The sequence below is a fragment of the Ostrinia nubilalis genome, chromosome 9 (assembly GCF_963855985.1).
Source record: "Ostrinia nubilalis chromosome 9, ilOstNubi1.1, whole genome shotgun sequence".
Lineage (NCBI taxonomy): Eukaryota > Metazoa > Arthropoda > Insecta > Lepidoptera > Crambidae > Ostrinia > Ostrinia nubilalis.
In genome coordinates this window covers 2,567,443-2,582,735 of record NC_087096.1, presented here as the reverse complement: position 1 = coordinate 2,582,735, position 15,293 = coordinate 2,567,443, and the positions used below count along the sequence as shown (strand labels likewise).

The following is a 15,293-nucleotide window of genomic DNA, read 5'->3' as shown; positions in this document are numbered from 1 at the left end:
CTGATAGACTATCCATTATAATAAACTACAACAATTTCACTGGTCTCGGATAAAGGTATTGGCAGATAGACAGTTAATCAGAAACCTTTATTTGTTAGATAACTAAGTTCATGACAACAGCTGCATGAGAACGGTGTGCCGTGACAGTTCCATATAAATTAACAGCTGTGTGCGTGTGCAGTGGCTACACGACGACTGTCAAATTGTGACTTCAGGACTGATATCCATGCAGGTGGAGCCACGAGTAAAAGCTGGCGTACTATTCTTGTGGCATTTACGACATTTTACTTTACACATCCATCCACCCCACAGGTGCGTACGACATATGCTGTAACGTCGATCACGGGTAGCGCACTGTCCTAGGGGACCGTTAAGTGAGGGCGACTCAAGTTACCGTGAAACTAAGCTACGATTAGCACGATTAAAGTTAAGTGCGACGATATCAGCGCGTTAAGTTGTTTGGGGGATCAGGAACATAATACGGGATTTCATTTACGAGGTGGTCAAAGTCAGTCATTTGGTTTTAATCTGTTAATATAGTACGAAAACTACAACAGCGCCCTTGTGATCTAAGTATGAGAACTGCTTGCATGCAACTTATTTCAAAATTGTCACGTTATCGAAGATTGAGTATGGAATTTTGTCGAATACGCAAACGATTCGAAGACGAAAGTTGTTCATGTTAGAGGTACCTACGGTAATGTGAGATTCGATAGTCGCTTTTTTGAAACAGCGGATAAAATCGAATGATACCATCTCCTACTCTACATTGTCTTAAGGTTAGAGGGAGTCACGGGGAATCATGAGTAGGTACCTACCTACTGACATACCTATGTCACCAATAAACTTTGGCAACATTGCAAACATTTGAATCCTCTAACTAATGATCTTAGTTTTAAGTAAACTTTACCAATGGCCAACATTTGCAAGTATCAAGAAAGAAAGTCCCAAAATCATGCAAAATCTAGAATTTCCTTAAAAGGCAAGCGGACTTAAGTAAGGCAATAATTCGCAAATAATTATATGCCCGAAGCCGGAAACGAGAGGTCGATACAATACAACAGCTTTGACATTCCCATAGAAAGCGCAATTAAAAGGGCATTTCAAACAGGCTGCCTACTCCTTATGGGTTATGCAGAAATATTTGGGTGCAAAGAAATAAATATTGTACTTAAAATCATTACCTACATTCAGAAACTTATTATTGGATTATCAGGTCATCTTGTGTTAAGCTAATTAAGTAAGCATACCTATAAAAATATATTAAACATTTTTCTTTATTTATGAATAACACCTACCAACTGACCTAGTGATTCGCATACCAGACTACAACGCCATCGTGGTTTCGGGTTCGAATTTCGCGAGCAATTTACTCATCGCACTTTTTTTTTATTCGGAGTTGTCTGTCATATTTAGGGTTATTAGTGCGATAAATTAAAACAATTTACTCATTTCTACTAGGACCCTGACAAGCTATTCCTATTAGCTCTCAACGGTTTCGAGCAACCCCTATCCACCATACTGCAAGGTGCTGCGTAGCGTAGCGGAACGTGCCAGCCTGTCCCGGCGCCCGGTCCCTCTCATTGCAATACTGCACACCCGGGGGAGTTACAAATCGGCTGGTTTTAGGGATACTGGTCTTTATTAATACTAGCTTTATCGCAGTTTTGCTTGCTTGGTTTTCGGTCAGCCACAAAGATTCGATTCACGCGCATTTCCCGTCCAAAGATGTGACTTTTATTTAAATAACTTGTACTTTTCTTATCGGCAACACGATGACTAATTCCCCGAACAAACTCGTATCCTCTACATACCTACAAGTTTCACCCCCTTGCCCTTCAAGTTTTATTTTTGTGACAAAAGGTAGCCTACGTCCTACTCCAATGTCCAATCTATCTTTTAAACTTATCAAACTTGGTTCTTTAAGCGTCAAATTAAAAAAATCTGTAAATCTTTTACGAACACAAAAACGGGGGTTGCTGAACTTGGTAAAGGAAAACGCGGTTTATCACGTTACCCATATGGACACATTTCCAATTCTCCATCCAGTTTATTTTGACGGCCGAGCTCAACAACCTCCGGATTGACCTTTATGTGATTGGGCAAAAGCCCGGGTCAACGTCTCTTCGATTTAACTTTATTTGGGCCCTTGGACCTAAGGCGGTCAATATTGTACCTAAGTACTCGTAGGTAAGTCAATAACTTATTCGTATCGTCTGAGTTAATGTTGTCCTAAAATCATTACATACTAGGTACGTAACTGTCGAATTCGAAGAATTTTCTTCATGGGTCACATGACTCACGGTGGTTACGTAGAAAACTAAGTTTGTTTTTCACTGAATAATGAAAACATAGTAAACCAATGGCAGATGTATCATGCATTCTGGTTTCAATTTCTTTTTGTGGTGTAAGAGTTTAAACTTGATTTAAGAGAATTGTTTCTTGATTAGCTATTACGAAACCAATGTTAGTGAATGTCGATAGAGAGAATAAAGACCTTTGTTTAGGACGAAACATTGGATAGGAGTTCACTGCCAGTGAACTTTTCGGTGTAAATTTCATTAATCGACAACGAACCCAACCCCTCCACGACATTCTGTCATTATCGAGTAAAGGCAAACAGTGGGATGGCTATGAAAACAAGTATCGGACGCCACCACTCGTGCCTGAAGGGCGCCAATTGCCAAATGCTTACGTAAGTACTCGAAGCGAATATTCAGATATGTTACTCAAAGGAAGTACCCGCAGGGTCGAAGACTCCGATAACGGGCGTTGAGATAGCCGTGACTAATTGTCCGGAGCTATCGTCGCCGATGCGGGCGGTTTTCTTGCGGGCGGAAAAATATCGATCGCTCGGCACACACCTGTTCGACGTGGAACACAATGGGGACTCGCACCTGCCACAACCGCGCGCGCCGCCGCCACCACCACACGCAGCGAGGGAGGGGCGCGCTGACCGCCGCGACGTCACTCCGTCCGCGATCGATCGCCGTCCGGCATCTTGGACTACACCACTCAAAGCTCCTCATCTTCTTCAGGTACCAATCCATTTATTCCCCAAAAAACTTATCCCACCATCAAAAATTCATAAAAAAATCATAAAGCAATCACTTCAACACCACCCGATCAAAGAAACGACCCAATAATGACTCATCAATTTCTTTGTCGCAATTCCAGGGCCGACGAGCGATGTAGTGACACACCATGCATATAACGTCAGGACTGTCGCCGGCGTCCGGCGAAATGCTGGACACATCTGCGCTGAATTTCTACGGAGATGCGGGAGATCAATGCGGCGTGACTTACTTCGCAGCGGATCACGCGGTGCCGGAGTCCTCGCACACCGTTGAAATTGAATACGTGTACGAACAACCAGAAACCTACGCTCAAAATGACCTCGCAACGGATTTAAACTTGCCTCAAATCGAAACGGCTGCTGCGAAACCTGCAGATCAAGATGAATCTTTGAAAAAGATTCGAACGAAACACAAGCCCGAGAAGCCACCGATTGAAGACAGTGAAACTGATCTGACGAATCTGACATGGCTTCAAAATATAACAAATATTATGTCAATTCCTCAGTTCCCTATTCCGCCGGTGTCGCCGAGTCCCCCTGTGAAAGTTCCACCGCAAAACACGAGGCTGCAGAAGTTCAATCAAACGATAGCGAAGTGCCAGAAGGACTTTACGGAGAACAAGCACGAGTATCAAAACAATAGTGAGAAGAAGCCGCCGTACTCCTACAGCACGCTCATTTGCATGGCGATGAGGTATAACAACGACAAGATGACCCTTTCGGCGATATATTCTTGGATAAGGGAAAATTTCAAGTACTACAGGAACGCAGACCCCACTTGGCAGGTGAGTGAGTGTTATCATTGCAACCGTGCGGTAGTGAGTAGGGAAACCCCGATAGATTTATTAAGCGTTCAATTTGTTTACATTACGCGATAAAAACTAATTGGATACGGTTGAGTGGCGCGGATTGATAGGACATGAGTGATATTAATATTTGATTACGTAGATGATTCACCTTCGAATTCTAGCTAAAGGAAAATACCTATTGATGGAAAAAACTCATTTGAATTAACGTTATGTAAACATTCGACACAATAGAAAATGACTCAAGCAGACCTAACAAATCAAGTGTATTAAATTGTGTAAAAAACAAATAAGTTTAAGAAAGAATATTTCTTTTCAGAATTCAATCAGGCATAACTTGTCGCTGAACAAAGTGTTCGTGAAAGTAGCTCGCTCCAAACATGAGCCAGGCAAGGGCGGCTTTTGGAAGCTGGATCTTGGGCATTTGGAAGGCACAAAGCGCATATCAAACCGACCTCATAAGAAGAAGAAGTCCAACGCAGCTGCAGGACCAAAAGAAACGCCCAACGAAGACGGAATTGCCGTAGCGAATATACCTCAAGCTAAGACAATAGAAATAGTCGAGGCGATGGTAACCGACGTGGACAATTCTGTCACCTTGCATCTACCGGATTTCAACCTAGGAAGCATCCAGTCCATATCGAATATAGACTTGGAAACCAATATAGGGGCAAATGTGATTGTGGAGCCTGTCGCTCCTTCGCCCCTGATACCTGAAGATGACCTCTCCTCTCTCCTCCTCAACCCTACGGACTGGGATGACCTGCAGCTGGATATGTTGGACAACTACCTGGATTCGTGTTTCAAGTAAGTTTGTGATTTCCTAGTTTTTTGCATGATTGATAAATGTGTAGGACTACAGATAGAGACGAAACTATTAGTATCTAACGTTATACGAGTAGGTATTTGTAATATCCTCATAAACTTAAACAGTTTTAGGGTTTCTGTTTTTAACAATCAGTAAATTGTAGCATTGTTTACTTACATCAATAGTTATAGCACAAAAAAAACCGATACCGAATACTGATAATCGAATTTTTATTGTAATAAATAGCTAACGATTACATTATAAAACACCCAAACCAGTAATATAATAACCTGTACATCTTGGTAAATAAAAAAAAAATCATAGTTTGTGAATCTGTTTCGTAGATATCATTTACAACGTTTATTTTTATAATTCTTAAGTGTATTATAGTAACCGAATAGTCTAGTCACAAAATGCGAAAGATGTAACGTAAATTAATTATTAATTTATTTTTGTTATTTACGTAGAGTTAAGGCGATAGGAGTTTGTGCACTATTTAGTATCATTTAAGGGCGTTTATTGTAACAGTATTAAATACTTAGTTATTGTTACATTTTGCTCAATAAAATGGCTCAAAATTCAAAAGCAAGTTAACTTAAAATAACAGTATTAAAGCGAAGCTTATTTGAAAAAATATTTTATTTACAAAATGAAAAAGTATTTTCTTCTTCTTTCACAGTAATAATAAACTTAAATGGGATAAATAAGAATCTGTATTTGCTGGCAGTAGGTATTACTTTAAAAACATATTCGTAAATTCGTATAAACGCTCATATTTTAAAAATTGTGTTAACTACTTTATTAAGAATTAAATGTATGTAGATATTGCATCATTGACTTTACCGCTCAGTATTATATTGTACAAAGTTAATTATATTGTGTGGCAATGTTAGATAACAATTTATTTATTTAATTAGTACTTTAGCGTGTTATTTAAAACGTTTTTCAATAGAAATTTTCTGTCAATTTAAATGGGAACGAGATTTAAATACAAAAAAATTAGACTACCCTACCCTAATACCTACTTTATGAGTAGGTAAATAAATCATAAAAGAGAATTTCGAAATAAATATCTAGTCTGAAAATGAAAATTTCTATTGAATTTCAAATTAAATGTATGAAAAATGTTATCAGATAATCCGTCCAGTATTACGAAAAGCGGTCTTTACTGCAATTGGGTAATTTTTGCTCAGCACAAAGTGTAATTTGTCAATAATTATAATTTAAATTATTGATATTCATTGATTTCATTCAAGTATTGAGTGTTAGACAATGTATTAAAAATTTGCACAAAAATATGTACCGATGTAAATCGGGGTTTTATGTATAAATAAAAAATAAAATTATGATATGTTAAATTATTAGTACTAATAAATCTTCCGTCCATGAGTGTCTTAATGTAAAAATTAACAGCATAGTACAGTGGTACCTACCTAAAGTTTAAATAATGTAAGTACCTTTATTATGCATTTTATCTATCGTAATATCAAACAAATAAATATGTAGTTACGAACGACAAACATTTATTTACAAGTTTAGGTACTTTAATGAAAATATAATTTTTGTGTTACAATAAGTACCTATGTAACAAAGTAAAGTTACTTACGGAATCTTCAGCCGCTTGCCCAAATTATTCGACAACTCAACTGACTATTTTAGTGTTTCTAATATAAAGGAAAAATTCTAACGAAAAACGAAATTTTTGACGAAAGAATTGGTACCTACGCAAAAAATGTGGTCAAAAGTGCAAAAAATTGAAGGGAAAATTCGCGCCCCAAGTTAGTCGGTACAAAGGTTTCTAAAGTTTGGTTAAAGTTAATCTAAGGTGTCATTATAAAAATACGCGCCACTTTGATTTTGGTAGAATTGACCCCAAATCTAGTCATTTAAAAATATTTGTATGAAATTGTAGGTTTTAGTGTTTAGTGTAAAAGATTTTATGAAACAAATGTGTAATCGTAACTTAGACAAAGTCGTTTTGATTGAACGCGAACATAACTAAAGATTTTTGTATGTGTTTCAATGATACTATGTTATGTTAAAGAATACCATGTAGACACGGTACTGTCTTGAAGTATGTAGCTCTACTGTGAAGTGCCGTGGGTATCTTCCTTCAGAGACAGAGTTACAGTAGAAATATTAGTTAATTAACTGACCCGAACGGGAATCGAATCTGGGGTTGTATCTATGCGTACATATCTACCCACAGCGCCATGGTTCAAAGAATTGGTATAATGTAACGGGTAGAATTTAAATTGATGGTGTTATCTAAAAATCTATTTCGTCCAAGTTTGCCTTAAATATATTTTTATGTATATTAAATCAATTTTGTCTGTAGTAACTTAAATATTGAAATGGTTGTCTGATTAACGAGGCTCAAAATGTGTATCGCAGTGTTTCATGTTTAGAAGTGTCCTTACTACTTTCAATAAAGTGTTAAGAAAACTTTAACAATGTTTTATTGGGGTTATGTAGGCAATAGCCCTTAATATCGTACCATCATGACATATTTTTATATGAATTTGAGTTAAATTATCGATACTATAGACCAGTACGTTTGTCATCTTTTTTTTATACATAACACGGCAGGTATTCGACCACAATCGCACCGATAAGTGGGATGCAGTCTAGGATGGTACATATATCTGCCCTGTAAGTGCCTATATCCCGGTCGAAATACATAGCCCTTCTCTAAACGTTCGACCATGCTAGGATTTACTTTCTAAGTAAGTAGATTGACAAACGATTTCTGTTACTTACTTTCGAAAACTAAAATACCTACCATAAGAAATTTAGCTTTTTCTGCTGCTAAGAAAGGATTTTAAAATAGTTAAACACTTTTTTAGACTAGATTTTTATTGCACTATTTGGCACTATTTCTAAAAGACTACAAATTAAATTATCCCTACTTATCTACTGTGTTGTTTACGTAAGCATACATTTTGTAAATTCTCAAAAATATAATCTGATTTGTGACAAACTAAACTTATATTAACCCTGTGATAAGTATTAGACAATTTTATACCAGTTTCAAAGAACAAACTAGCCATCATAGCTATGGCAGCATTTATATTTCCACTTGGCAGAGTGGGTAACACTGAGGCATCAGCAATGAATAGGCTTTCTACACCATGGACTCTGAAATTAATATCTACCACACTGCTCGATGAAGAAGGCCCCATAGTGCAAGTCCCTACAGGATGATAGCTGGTCAGAGTCAAGTGTCTGACATAGCATTCCCAATATTTATCACTAAAAAAAACAAATTCTTCACACCCAGGGAAATGCATCGGATTTATATGAGCTCCTAAAGCTTTCATAGGCAATGTGTTTACAAATTTAATGACTAATTTGATCCCATCTATTAAAGTTATCACGTCATCGTTATTTGATAAGTACTTAGGGTCTACGCAAGGAGGCATTTTGGGGTCGTTACTATTGATATAAACTTGTCCTTTGCTTTTTGGATGTAAAATTATTGGTAAAATCGTTGCGGCGTGTTTATCGAATGCTTTAACAAAATAATTTTCCCATACTGTTTCGTTAATACCCAAGGATTTCTTTAAATGTGTACCTCTATCTGCTGATATGCCTACAGGCATGACCATGAACTGTAAATCAGGTGTTTCATCATTTTTCGTGGATAAAAAACCAATGGCTTCACAACCAGGGGTGGTCAAAGGTCCTCTACCATTTACAAAATATTCATGAACATTAAAAGGGTTGAGCATATTCATAGGATTCACAGCTAAAGACTTGTTGAATAGAACTAAGTCAAGTCCAGTTGCAATGTGGTCTTGTAAATTAAAACCCACTGGCAAATCCTTTATAACTGGAATATTTAAAGGATCCAATACACTCTTAGGACCAATTCCTGATAATTCAAGAATTTTAGGAGTATTGTAGGCCCCTGCAGACAGAATAACACCTCTCTTAGCTTTTATTTTATGACTTTTATTTGAAACAAATACAGTGACTCCATTAGCTATGCCATCCTTAATATTAACCTTTTCAACTAAAGCATTTGTTAGGATATGTTTTGAAATATCTAAATTATCAGATGTGGACCATCTTTTGCCTTTATTTTGTGACACTTTGCTTTTTCTAAACCCTTTATTGAATTCCTCTATAGTGCTATACCCTAGCTCTTTTGCAGCTTCTACGATGGCAGTAGCTAATTCACTTTCATATTGAATATTGTCTAAATGTAAAATATTGTCTTCTACAAATTGGAACTGTTGTTTAATGAATCCCTTAGTATATTTGCCTTGAAACCAATCAACATAATGAGATATATTTCCTCTTACATGTATCATGTTGTTCAGTTTTGAAGAGCCTCCAACAATTTTTCCTTGTGGCAGTTTGCATATCTAAAATAAACATAAAATTATGTTACATTTATTTATAGCTCTGTGTATGGTTCATCACATTAAATGTCAAACTTTTTAAACAGATGATTTTGATGAATATTCGAGTACAAGACAAGTTATCTTTTAGGGTTTTATGTAATGCTTGAGAGCATACAGCATACAATACTGTGAGCAGTTGAGCACTCATGACAAGAACTTATAGAACATTCCTATAGAACAGTATCACAAAATAGGCAAGTTCTTCTTTCTATTAAGTAATAATAATTAGGGTATCAGTACTTATGAGCCATACATAATCACAGTAACATCTCATGAAAGAAAACCATAACCTACCTTATCATTCATAGCCAAGCAAGCATTCTCCTGCGGTGTAGTTTCCAGCTGCCAATCATAAACGGATCCATGCAGCATTGGGCCAAGTACAGGTATGTCGAAGAGTGGACTCCCTTTCCCTCCTGCCTCCAAGACTATGAAGGTGAAGTTCGTCTCTGTAGCCAGTCTGTGGGCGATTACTGATCCTGCAGTGCCAGAACCCACTATAAGGAAAACAGGGTAGATTAAACAAAATTCAAACAAACAAAGTATACCTAACTGTAGGTAGACACTAGGTACGAGGTTTAAAGTAAGCATGGTTGATTTATTAAGTATTTAAAAAGTACTCACCGATAATGTAGTCGTATTCGTTTTCAAATGTATCAAAACATTTCGAAGTTATGAGTTGACCATAATAAATTAAATAAATGAGACATGAAAATGAATTAACACATATAAATAGGATAAACCAATGGCAAGTGTTAAGAATCCACATATTGAACATATTTTATCTGTTTAATTACATGAATGAAGAACTTTACAAACTTTTTAGGTTATGTTTATTATTTACTTGAACTGACACTATTGACAGCTTGACAAGAATTTTCGAAAGCTATCTGTAGCAATGGCAATGAAAACTATACAGCATTTGAATTTTGAATATATCAGAGTTAATATTAGTTCTCGTCTCGTGTTATATGGATTCTGTTCAATAACTTTGTAAAGGAGGAAGTCGAAAGACAGATCAGTGTATAAATTGTGATTTTATTAAAATAAAATTATAATAAAATAAATATGTTAAAGCTTATAATTAAATATGCAGCACTTGTGGTTCTAGCTTTAGTCTATCGATAGTTTCTTGTGGCATACAATAGGTAGGGTTCACGAGTTTTATGCTAGTATTTCCTAGTAGGGATAGTCCAGCTAGCCCAAACAAGGTGTGGAAAGGGTCTGGTATGTCGCCAGGGCGGTCGCTGAATCCACCAGTTTCAGCGTCTTGACACGCGAGGATGTATTCTTCTAAACTCTTTTTGTCTACCCAGTGTATCCTGTTCAGCATAGATAGTGATGACATTACCCACCTGAAATAAAAAAAACATGCATGAACTATTTTTTTTTTCATTTATTTAACAATTAAAAAATTATTACATTTAGATAGCTTTGAAAAACCACTGGGGTTTGATATAAAGCTAACAAATTCACAGTAGGTACCTACATTCACTGTATCTGTCTTTTGTATTAAACTTTATTATTTTTTTGACACTCAATCAGTATTGTCATAGGCATAATCAATTTAAAATATGGATAGTGTGAATTTTTAGTAGTAATTTTAGGAATAGTACTCACCAAGAATAGCACAAGTCTGGTAACTTCTCTGGTCGTCCATTTAGCCCACCACTGGGCAGCTGCCTCTCACACAGCCACCACGCTAGCTCATCTGCCTTGAGTGCGTCCATTCGTTTGCATATTGACAGGGTTCCAACACAGCAGTAGATCAGACCTAGTAATTTAACATTAGAACACTTAATTTATCATAATATTAATACTAATACAAAGAGGGAGATGGAAAAAAAAATGCTGTGTGGCACATCAGACACATTTTTGTTGGAATTTTGTTCTTATAACAACTTTGTCTTTTTTTTCATTCTTTTTATTTTATAAAGGCCTTTTATTTACAACTTTATCTGCAGCATTAAGATGCTATATGTACAAGTACAGAACTGGTCTAGCTTGGTGTGCTATCTTCCATACCTTGACATTGAATGATTAAAGTTTAAATAAGAGGATTTTAACTATTTGGGTGTTTAATATTTACCTGCATGACTTTCTGACCCAGGTTTTGAGCCAAAGCCCCCATCAAAGTTCATACAACTCAATACAAAGTCAACTGTTTTGGTGGTGTTGATAGCATCCAGCCGTTTTAGCAGTGACAGAGCCATCACTGCACAGAAAGAGAACCTTGTGTCTACTTCACCCCATTTGTCACCTGGAAATAAGAAAGTATGTAAGTAAGTATTGTTGGCAGACCTATAAAATAAATAAGTAAATAATAAGTGGAAGGCTTTAATTTGAGGAAGCAATTACAGAAAAGTAAAGTAAGATAATTTATCTAATACTACTGGGACCAAATTGAGCAAGTTTTACAGTCTACAGAGTTCAATGCCAATTAGGAGGCCTGTATCAAAAGACAGACTGAATAATCTTTTGTTACTAGCATGGAGCAATATAAATGACTATACTTTATGACTTGTATGCTTCGATACGCAGATCATGAAGACCAAACCTGAAATGAATAGATTTATGTAATACAAAAAACTTACCAAAGAAACTTCCATCATCCTGCTGCAACGAGGTGATATATCTCACTACACCGTCCACATCAATAGCATCCAGCCTGTCATACATGGCTAGCACCTGCACTGCGCTCAGGGTATACAGCATGTGTGGGTCATGGCCTATACTGGCCGAGACCCCACCACTCTCTTTGTCTTGACATGATGTGATGAATTCTATGATTTCATCTTTAGGCATCCTGCAAATTTTACACATAACATTGTTATTATATTACATTAACTTAAAATGACTAAAAACTAAAATTTAAAAACTATTTACAAAATAAAAAATACTTCACCCCCAGCGCCGCAGTCAGGAATCGTGCCCAAAAGGCTGGCAGCATTGCCACGTTGAATGGCCAGGCTAATTCTCTGACCAAAATAGCTGCCAGCCTTTTGATCACCGGTCACCTCGGTGAGCCTCTTTGCCAGTTCCTTATAAAAGGAACGAGCGCTTGGACCCCATGGTCCCATAGTCTCAACCCCAAACGGCACAAATATATAACTCTCATTGAGAGCTGCATATTTGCGCCGCTTGGAGCACTCAGCCGAAGCCGCCGCCGCGCCTGCGGCAAGGGAGGTACCTCCTGTATGAGACGGAGCAAGCGTATCCGCGCATGTTGCGTCCCACACAAGAGGACGTCCCTGCTTCCAGGGAATGAGCGTCATGCCGTCAGGTCTCTTGCCGTCGTCACGGAGTATGCCGTTAGGCTCTAAAACTGCTGGCACATTGACGGCGACAAGAGCTCTGCGGATGACGTCATTGATGCAGGCGTGTCGGGAGACTCGACCAGCGCTCATTTGGCATGAGAGGCCATGGTGTCCTAACTCACCGACGCGAGTACCGCAACGACAGCGATGGGGATGGTTTGTCTTGACGCCAAGTCTAAGGGAAATGGCAAGGGACAGTGTACTCCTGTCAAGCAGAGTCCCGATATTGGCCGAAGGAAGAGCATGTAGCCAATAACCGGACTCTGCCTGAAAGACCGCTAGTAGGCGAGCACGCTCTGCAGCATTTTCGGAGGAAGCCAATAGATCACTCTGAAAACGCAAGCAGAGCGGCTCGTCCCACTGCCTCTGAGACGATAGAGAGGTAGGTGGATCGGCTCCCGGGCATGCCCTAGTCCAAGCGTTTCTGGCCTCTGCGAGGTGAGCCAACTCCACTACCCCTAAAGAAGGGGCTAGTAATTTATTAAAGAGTTCGGCTGTACCATACGCAGAAGACAGAAAAGCTGGAAAGGCTATATGCGATATCTGACGTGTGCCTAGTCCTCCGAAACGCACAGGGAGAGAGGCCTGTTTCCAGGAGTTATCGCTAAATGCACAATTTAGAATTTTGGAGAGTGTCTCCCTGAGCGAACTATCAATGGTTGACAGTAGTCCTGGAAAAAGCCAAAAATGGGTACTACGTAAAAAATATATAAATTTTGGGGCGTATGCGCAAAAACGGATTAAATACAAAGCCATGTGAGGGTTTATCTTTAGCATATTTTCGGAGGACTGCTGAAATTTGGAAATTTGTTCATTAATAAAAATCGGAATAGCCTCGTCAAAAATAGGGGAACCTAGAAGACGGAGTGACGTATTATTGAGAATTTTGATATTGGGAGCTAAAGCCGAAAATTTTGTAATAATGTCTTGTAACTGAACATGTGAAAATTTTGATTCTGGGATAAATAGCTCGCATTTTGAATAATTGAGATCAAGTCCGATACTTTTGAATTTATCAATGATGGTGTGGAAGTCTAAGAGAACGGATGAAATTATACATTGTTATTTATATTTATAAGCTATTGTAATGCGTAAGTACTTAGATATGATGTTTTATATCGGTAGAATACGCAAAATGTGGGCTGATGGGACCGAATTGAATGCAATGTTCTCAATAACTTTATACTTAATAACAACGATTAGAACTAGGCTACTTGACGATAGTTTTACAAACATACCTTGAGGATTGCCCCATGAGCTCCATGGCAGTCAGGCTCCAGTATATGCCAGACATTCGAAGATATTCAGTCATACAAAATTCGAAGTCATCTTTGTCAAGTCCATAACCTGCTAAATAGTCGGAATGTTTCTGAAGAAGTAGTGACTTAGGTCGGTCCTCTTTGAGGATCACATCTTTGGTATTGAAAGACATTGATTTGTTTCTAAATTAATTAAATTTTTAATGCAGTTCCTGTTTGATGAGTCGAAGATTCCAGGGTGAAGAAACTTCCATACAACGGTCATCGAAGTGAAACTTGCTTCCAAACAGCGACATCGGTGAATAAATTCAAATACTTTTTAACTACCCTAAAACGCTCTAGATGTCGCTGCTCCTGTTTCCTTCATATTTTCATTTTTTTCTTAATTAAAATATATTTGAGAATATTGTTAATTACAATGTGATAACTTTTTTTAAATGAAATTAATTTGTTTTAATTTAAAACTGTTTTTTTTTTTTTTTTTTTTTTTTTTGGGATGGACTGTCCCGCTGAAGCGCCCAGGGCGCCACGCAGAATTTAAAACTGAACATTGACATTTTTGTTATAATTTACATAATAGAGTAGTAGAAATTACTATTTAACATATGGCAACTTTGTTTTTCCTCCAAAATGGCCGGTGTTGTTTTTGTTAGGTTGAATTGAATGCATTATTTATTGTTTTCTTAGCCATCGTTTATGAGTTCTGTGGCCCTATTAAAGTATTGAAGAGTCGAGTCAAATTCAAGTTCATTCCTTCGTACCTGCTGCTGTTCTGGTTCATCGGAGTTTTGTTCGTTCCTTCGTGAATCGCGAAGAAACTTTCTGTTATGTTCACAAGTGATCTGAGTTTTCTCAATGTGCTGTGTTCTGTGTTTAGTGTTGAAAACTTTGCGAAAAGACGCTTTTGGTGTATAATATTATGTGTGTTCATAAATAAAGTAAAATTATTAAATTCAAAAGTTTTTGTTTACTTATTTGCATTTCCATGTGCAATGTAGAATTTTTCCAAATACATTGTTTTGAAAATACGTACACCATAAAGATAAATATTTTCAAAATAATGGATTTGAAAAAATTCTACATTGTACACTTAGATTAATAAAACCTAGATGGATAGTCTTCATACAAACGCTTCGTCAAGAGTGAGGCAAAAATCTTATGTCATTAGTGTCAATTTTGTTGGGGAGTGTAGACAGTGAAGGTGATTTTCCCGAAAGTAGGGAAATTTTCAATACGTTTTTAATTATTTTATAACTAACAAAAACAAAACGCATCATGTACTTACTTATTTATTGAATTCAAAGTACCTACCTAATTACAATAAGATAAATCGACTGAAAAGTCTCGATTTCATAAAAAAGGAAGTGTATTTGTACGGCGAACAATTGGGAAATAAATTTTCTTGTTACTGGTATCATTTCCGTATTTAATTTTTGAAAGCCAAATTCAAGCAAAATACGCGTCGAATCGTAGTACTTACTTATGAAATGTAACACTGGTCACTTTCTTTAGTTTTTCTGATGTATTTAGACACCCTTTCACAGCACAAACCGTCTTAATTAATTAAAAGTCGTCGGACGTGTTTACCAATTTTTCACTTTGACAGTTCATGTGACGT

General features: G+C 37.2%; 3 protein-coding genes across 3 annotated transcripts; 1 reads left to right on the top strand and 2 right to left on the bottom strand.

The window, feature by feature from the left end:
• Nucleotides 1-2,902: 2,902 nt before the first annotated feature.
• LOC135074904 (forkhead box protein J1-A-like) lies at nucleotides 2,903-7,156 on the top strand. Its single transcript, XM_063969276.1, has 3 exons — nucleotides 2,903-3,038; nucleotides 3,178-3,861; nucleotides 4,202-7,156. The coding sequence occupies exons 2-3, from the start codon at nucleotides 3,205-3,207 to the stop codon at nucleotides 4,691-4,693; spliced, it is 1,149 nt and encodes a 382-aa protein (XP_063825346.1). The 5' UTR covers nucleotides 2,903-3,038; nucleotides 3,178-3,204; the 3' UTR covers nucleotides 4,694-7,156.
• A 181-nt stretch (nucleotides 7,157-7,337) lies between these two features.
• LOC135074902 (glucose dehydrogenase [FAD, quinone]-like) lies at nucleotides 7,338-9,943 on the bottom strand. The gene is made up of 3 exons (XM_063969275.1): nucleotides 9,724-9,943; nucleotides 9,394-9,596; nucleotides 7,338-9,060 (listed from the first exon to the last, which is right to left on the bottom strand). The coding sequence occupies exons 1-3, from the start codon at nucleotides 9,875-9,877 to the stop codon at nucleotides 7,600-7,602; spliced, it is 1,818 nt and encodes a 605-aa protein (XP_063825345.1). The 5' UTR covers nucleotides 9,878-9,943; the 3' UTR covers nucleotides 7,338-7,599.
• Nucleotides 9,944-10,117: 174 nt separating this feature from the next.
• LOC135074901 (geranylgeranyl transferase type-2 subunit beta) lies at nucleotides 10,118-14,030 on the bottom strand. The gene is made up of 5 exons (XM_063969274.1): nucleotides 13,655-14,030; nucleotides 11,694-11,905; nucleotides 11,189-11,359; nucleotides 10,720-10,873; nucleotides 10,118-10,454 (listed from the first exon to the last, which is right to left on the bottom strand). The coding sequence occupies exons 1-5, from the start codon at nucleotides 13,846-13,848 to the stop codon at nucleotides 10,184-10,186; spliced, it is 1,002 nt and encodes a 333-aa protein (XP_063825344.1). The 5' UTR covers nucleotides 13,849-14,030; the 3' UTR covers nucleotides 10,118-10,183.
• Nucleotides 14,031-15,293: the final 1,263 nt, after the last annotated feature.

What these genes read in the sequence shown, in the direction of transcription:
- LOC135074902 (XM_063969275.1), bottom strand. Translation starts at nt 9,877, where the DNA reads ATGTTCAATATGTGGATTCTTAACACTTGCCATTGGTTTATCCTATTT. An exon ending in CGAATACGACTACATTATCG is followed by an intron (nt 9,597 to 9,723) that starts GTGAGTACTTTT and finishes TTTTCCTTATAG; the next exon opens with TGGGTTCTGGCACTGCAGGA. An exon ending in GCTTGGCTATGAATGATAAG is followed by an intron (nt 9,061 to 9,393) that starts GTAGGTTATGGT and finishes TGTTTATTTTAG; the next exon opens with ATATGCAAACTGCCACAAGG.
- LOC135074901 (XM_063969274.1), bottom strand. Translation starts at nt 13,848, where the DNA reads ATGTCTTTCAATACCAAAGATGTGATCCTCAAAGAGGACCGACCTAAG. An exon ending in TGGGTCAGAAAGTCATGCAG is followed by an intron (nt 10,874 to 11,188) that starts GTAAATATTAAA and finishes TTAAATTACTAG; the next exon opens with GTCTGATCTACTGCTGTGTT. An exon ending in CCAGACTTGTGCTATTCTTG is followed by an intron (nt 10,455 to 10,719) that starts GTGAGTACTATT and finishes TTTTTATTTCAG; the next exon opens with GTGGGTAATGTCATCACTAT.
- LOC135074904 (XM_063969276.1), top strand. Translation starts at nt 3,205, where the DNA reads ATGCATATAACGTCAGGACTGTCGCCGGCGTCCGGCGAAATGCTGGAC. An exon ending in ACGCAGACCCCACTTGGCAG is followed by an intron (nt 3,862 to 4,201) that starts GTGAGTGAGTGT and finishes ATTTCTTTTCAG; the next exon opens with AATTCAATCAGGCATAACTT.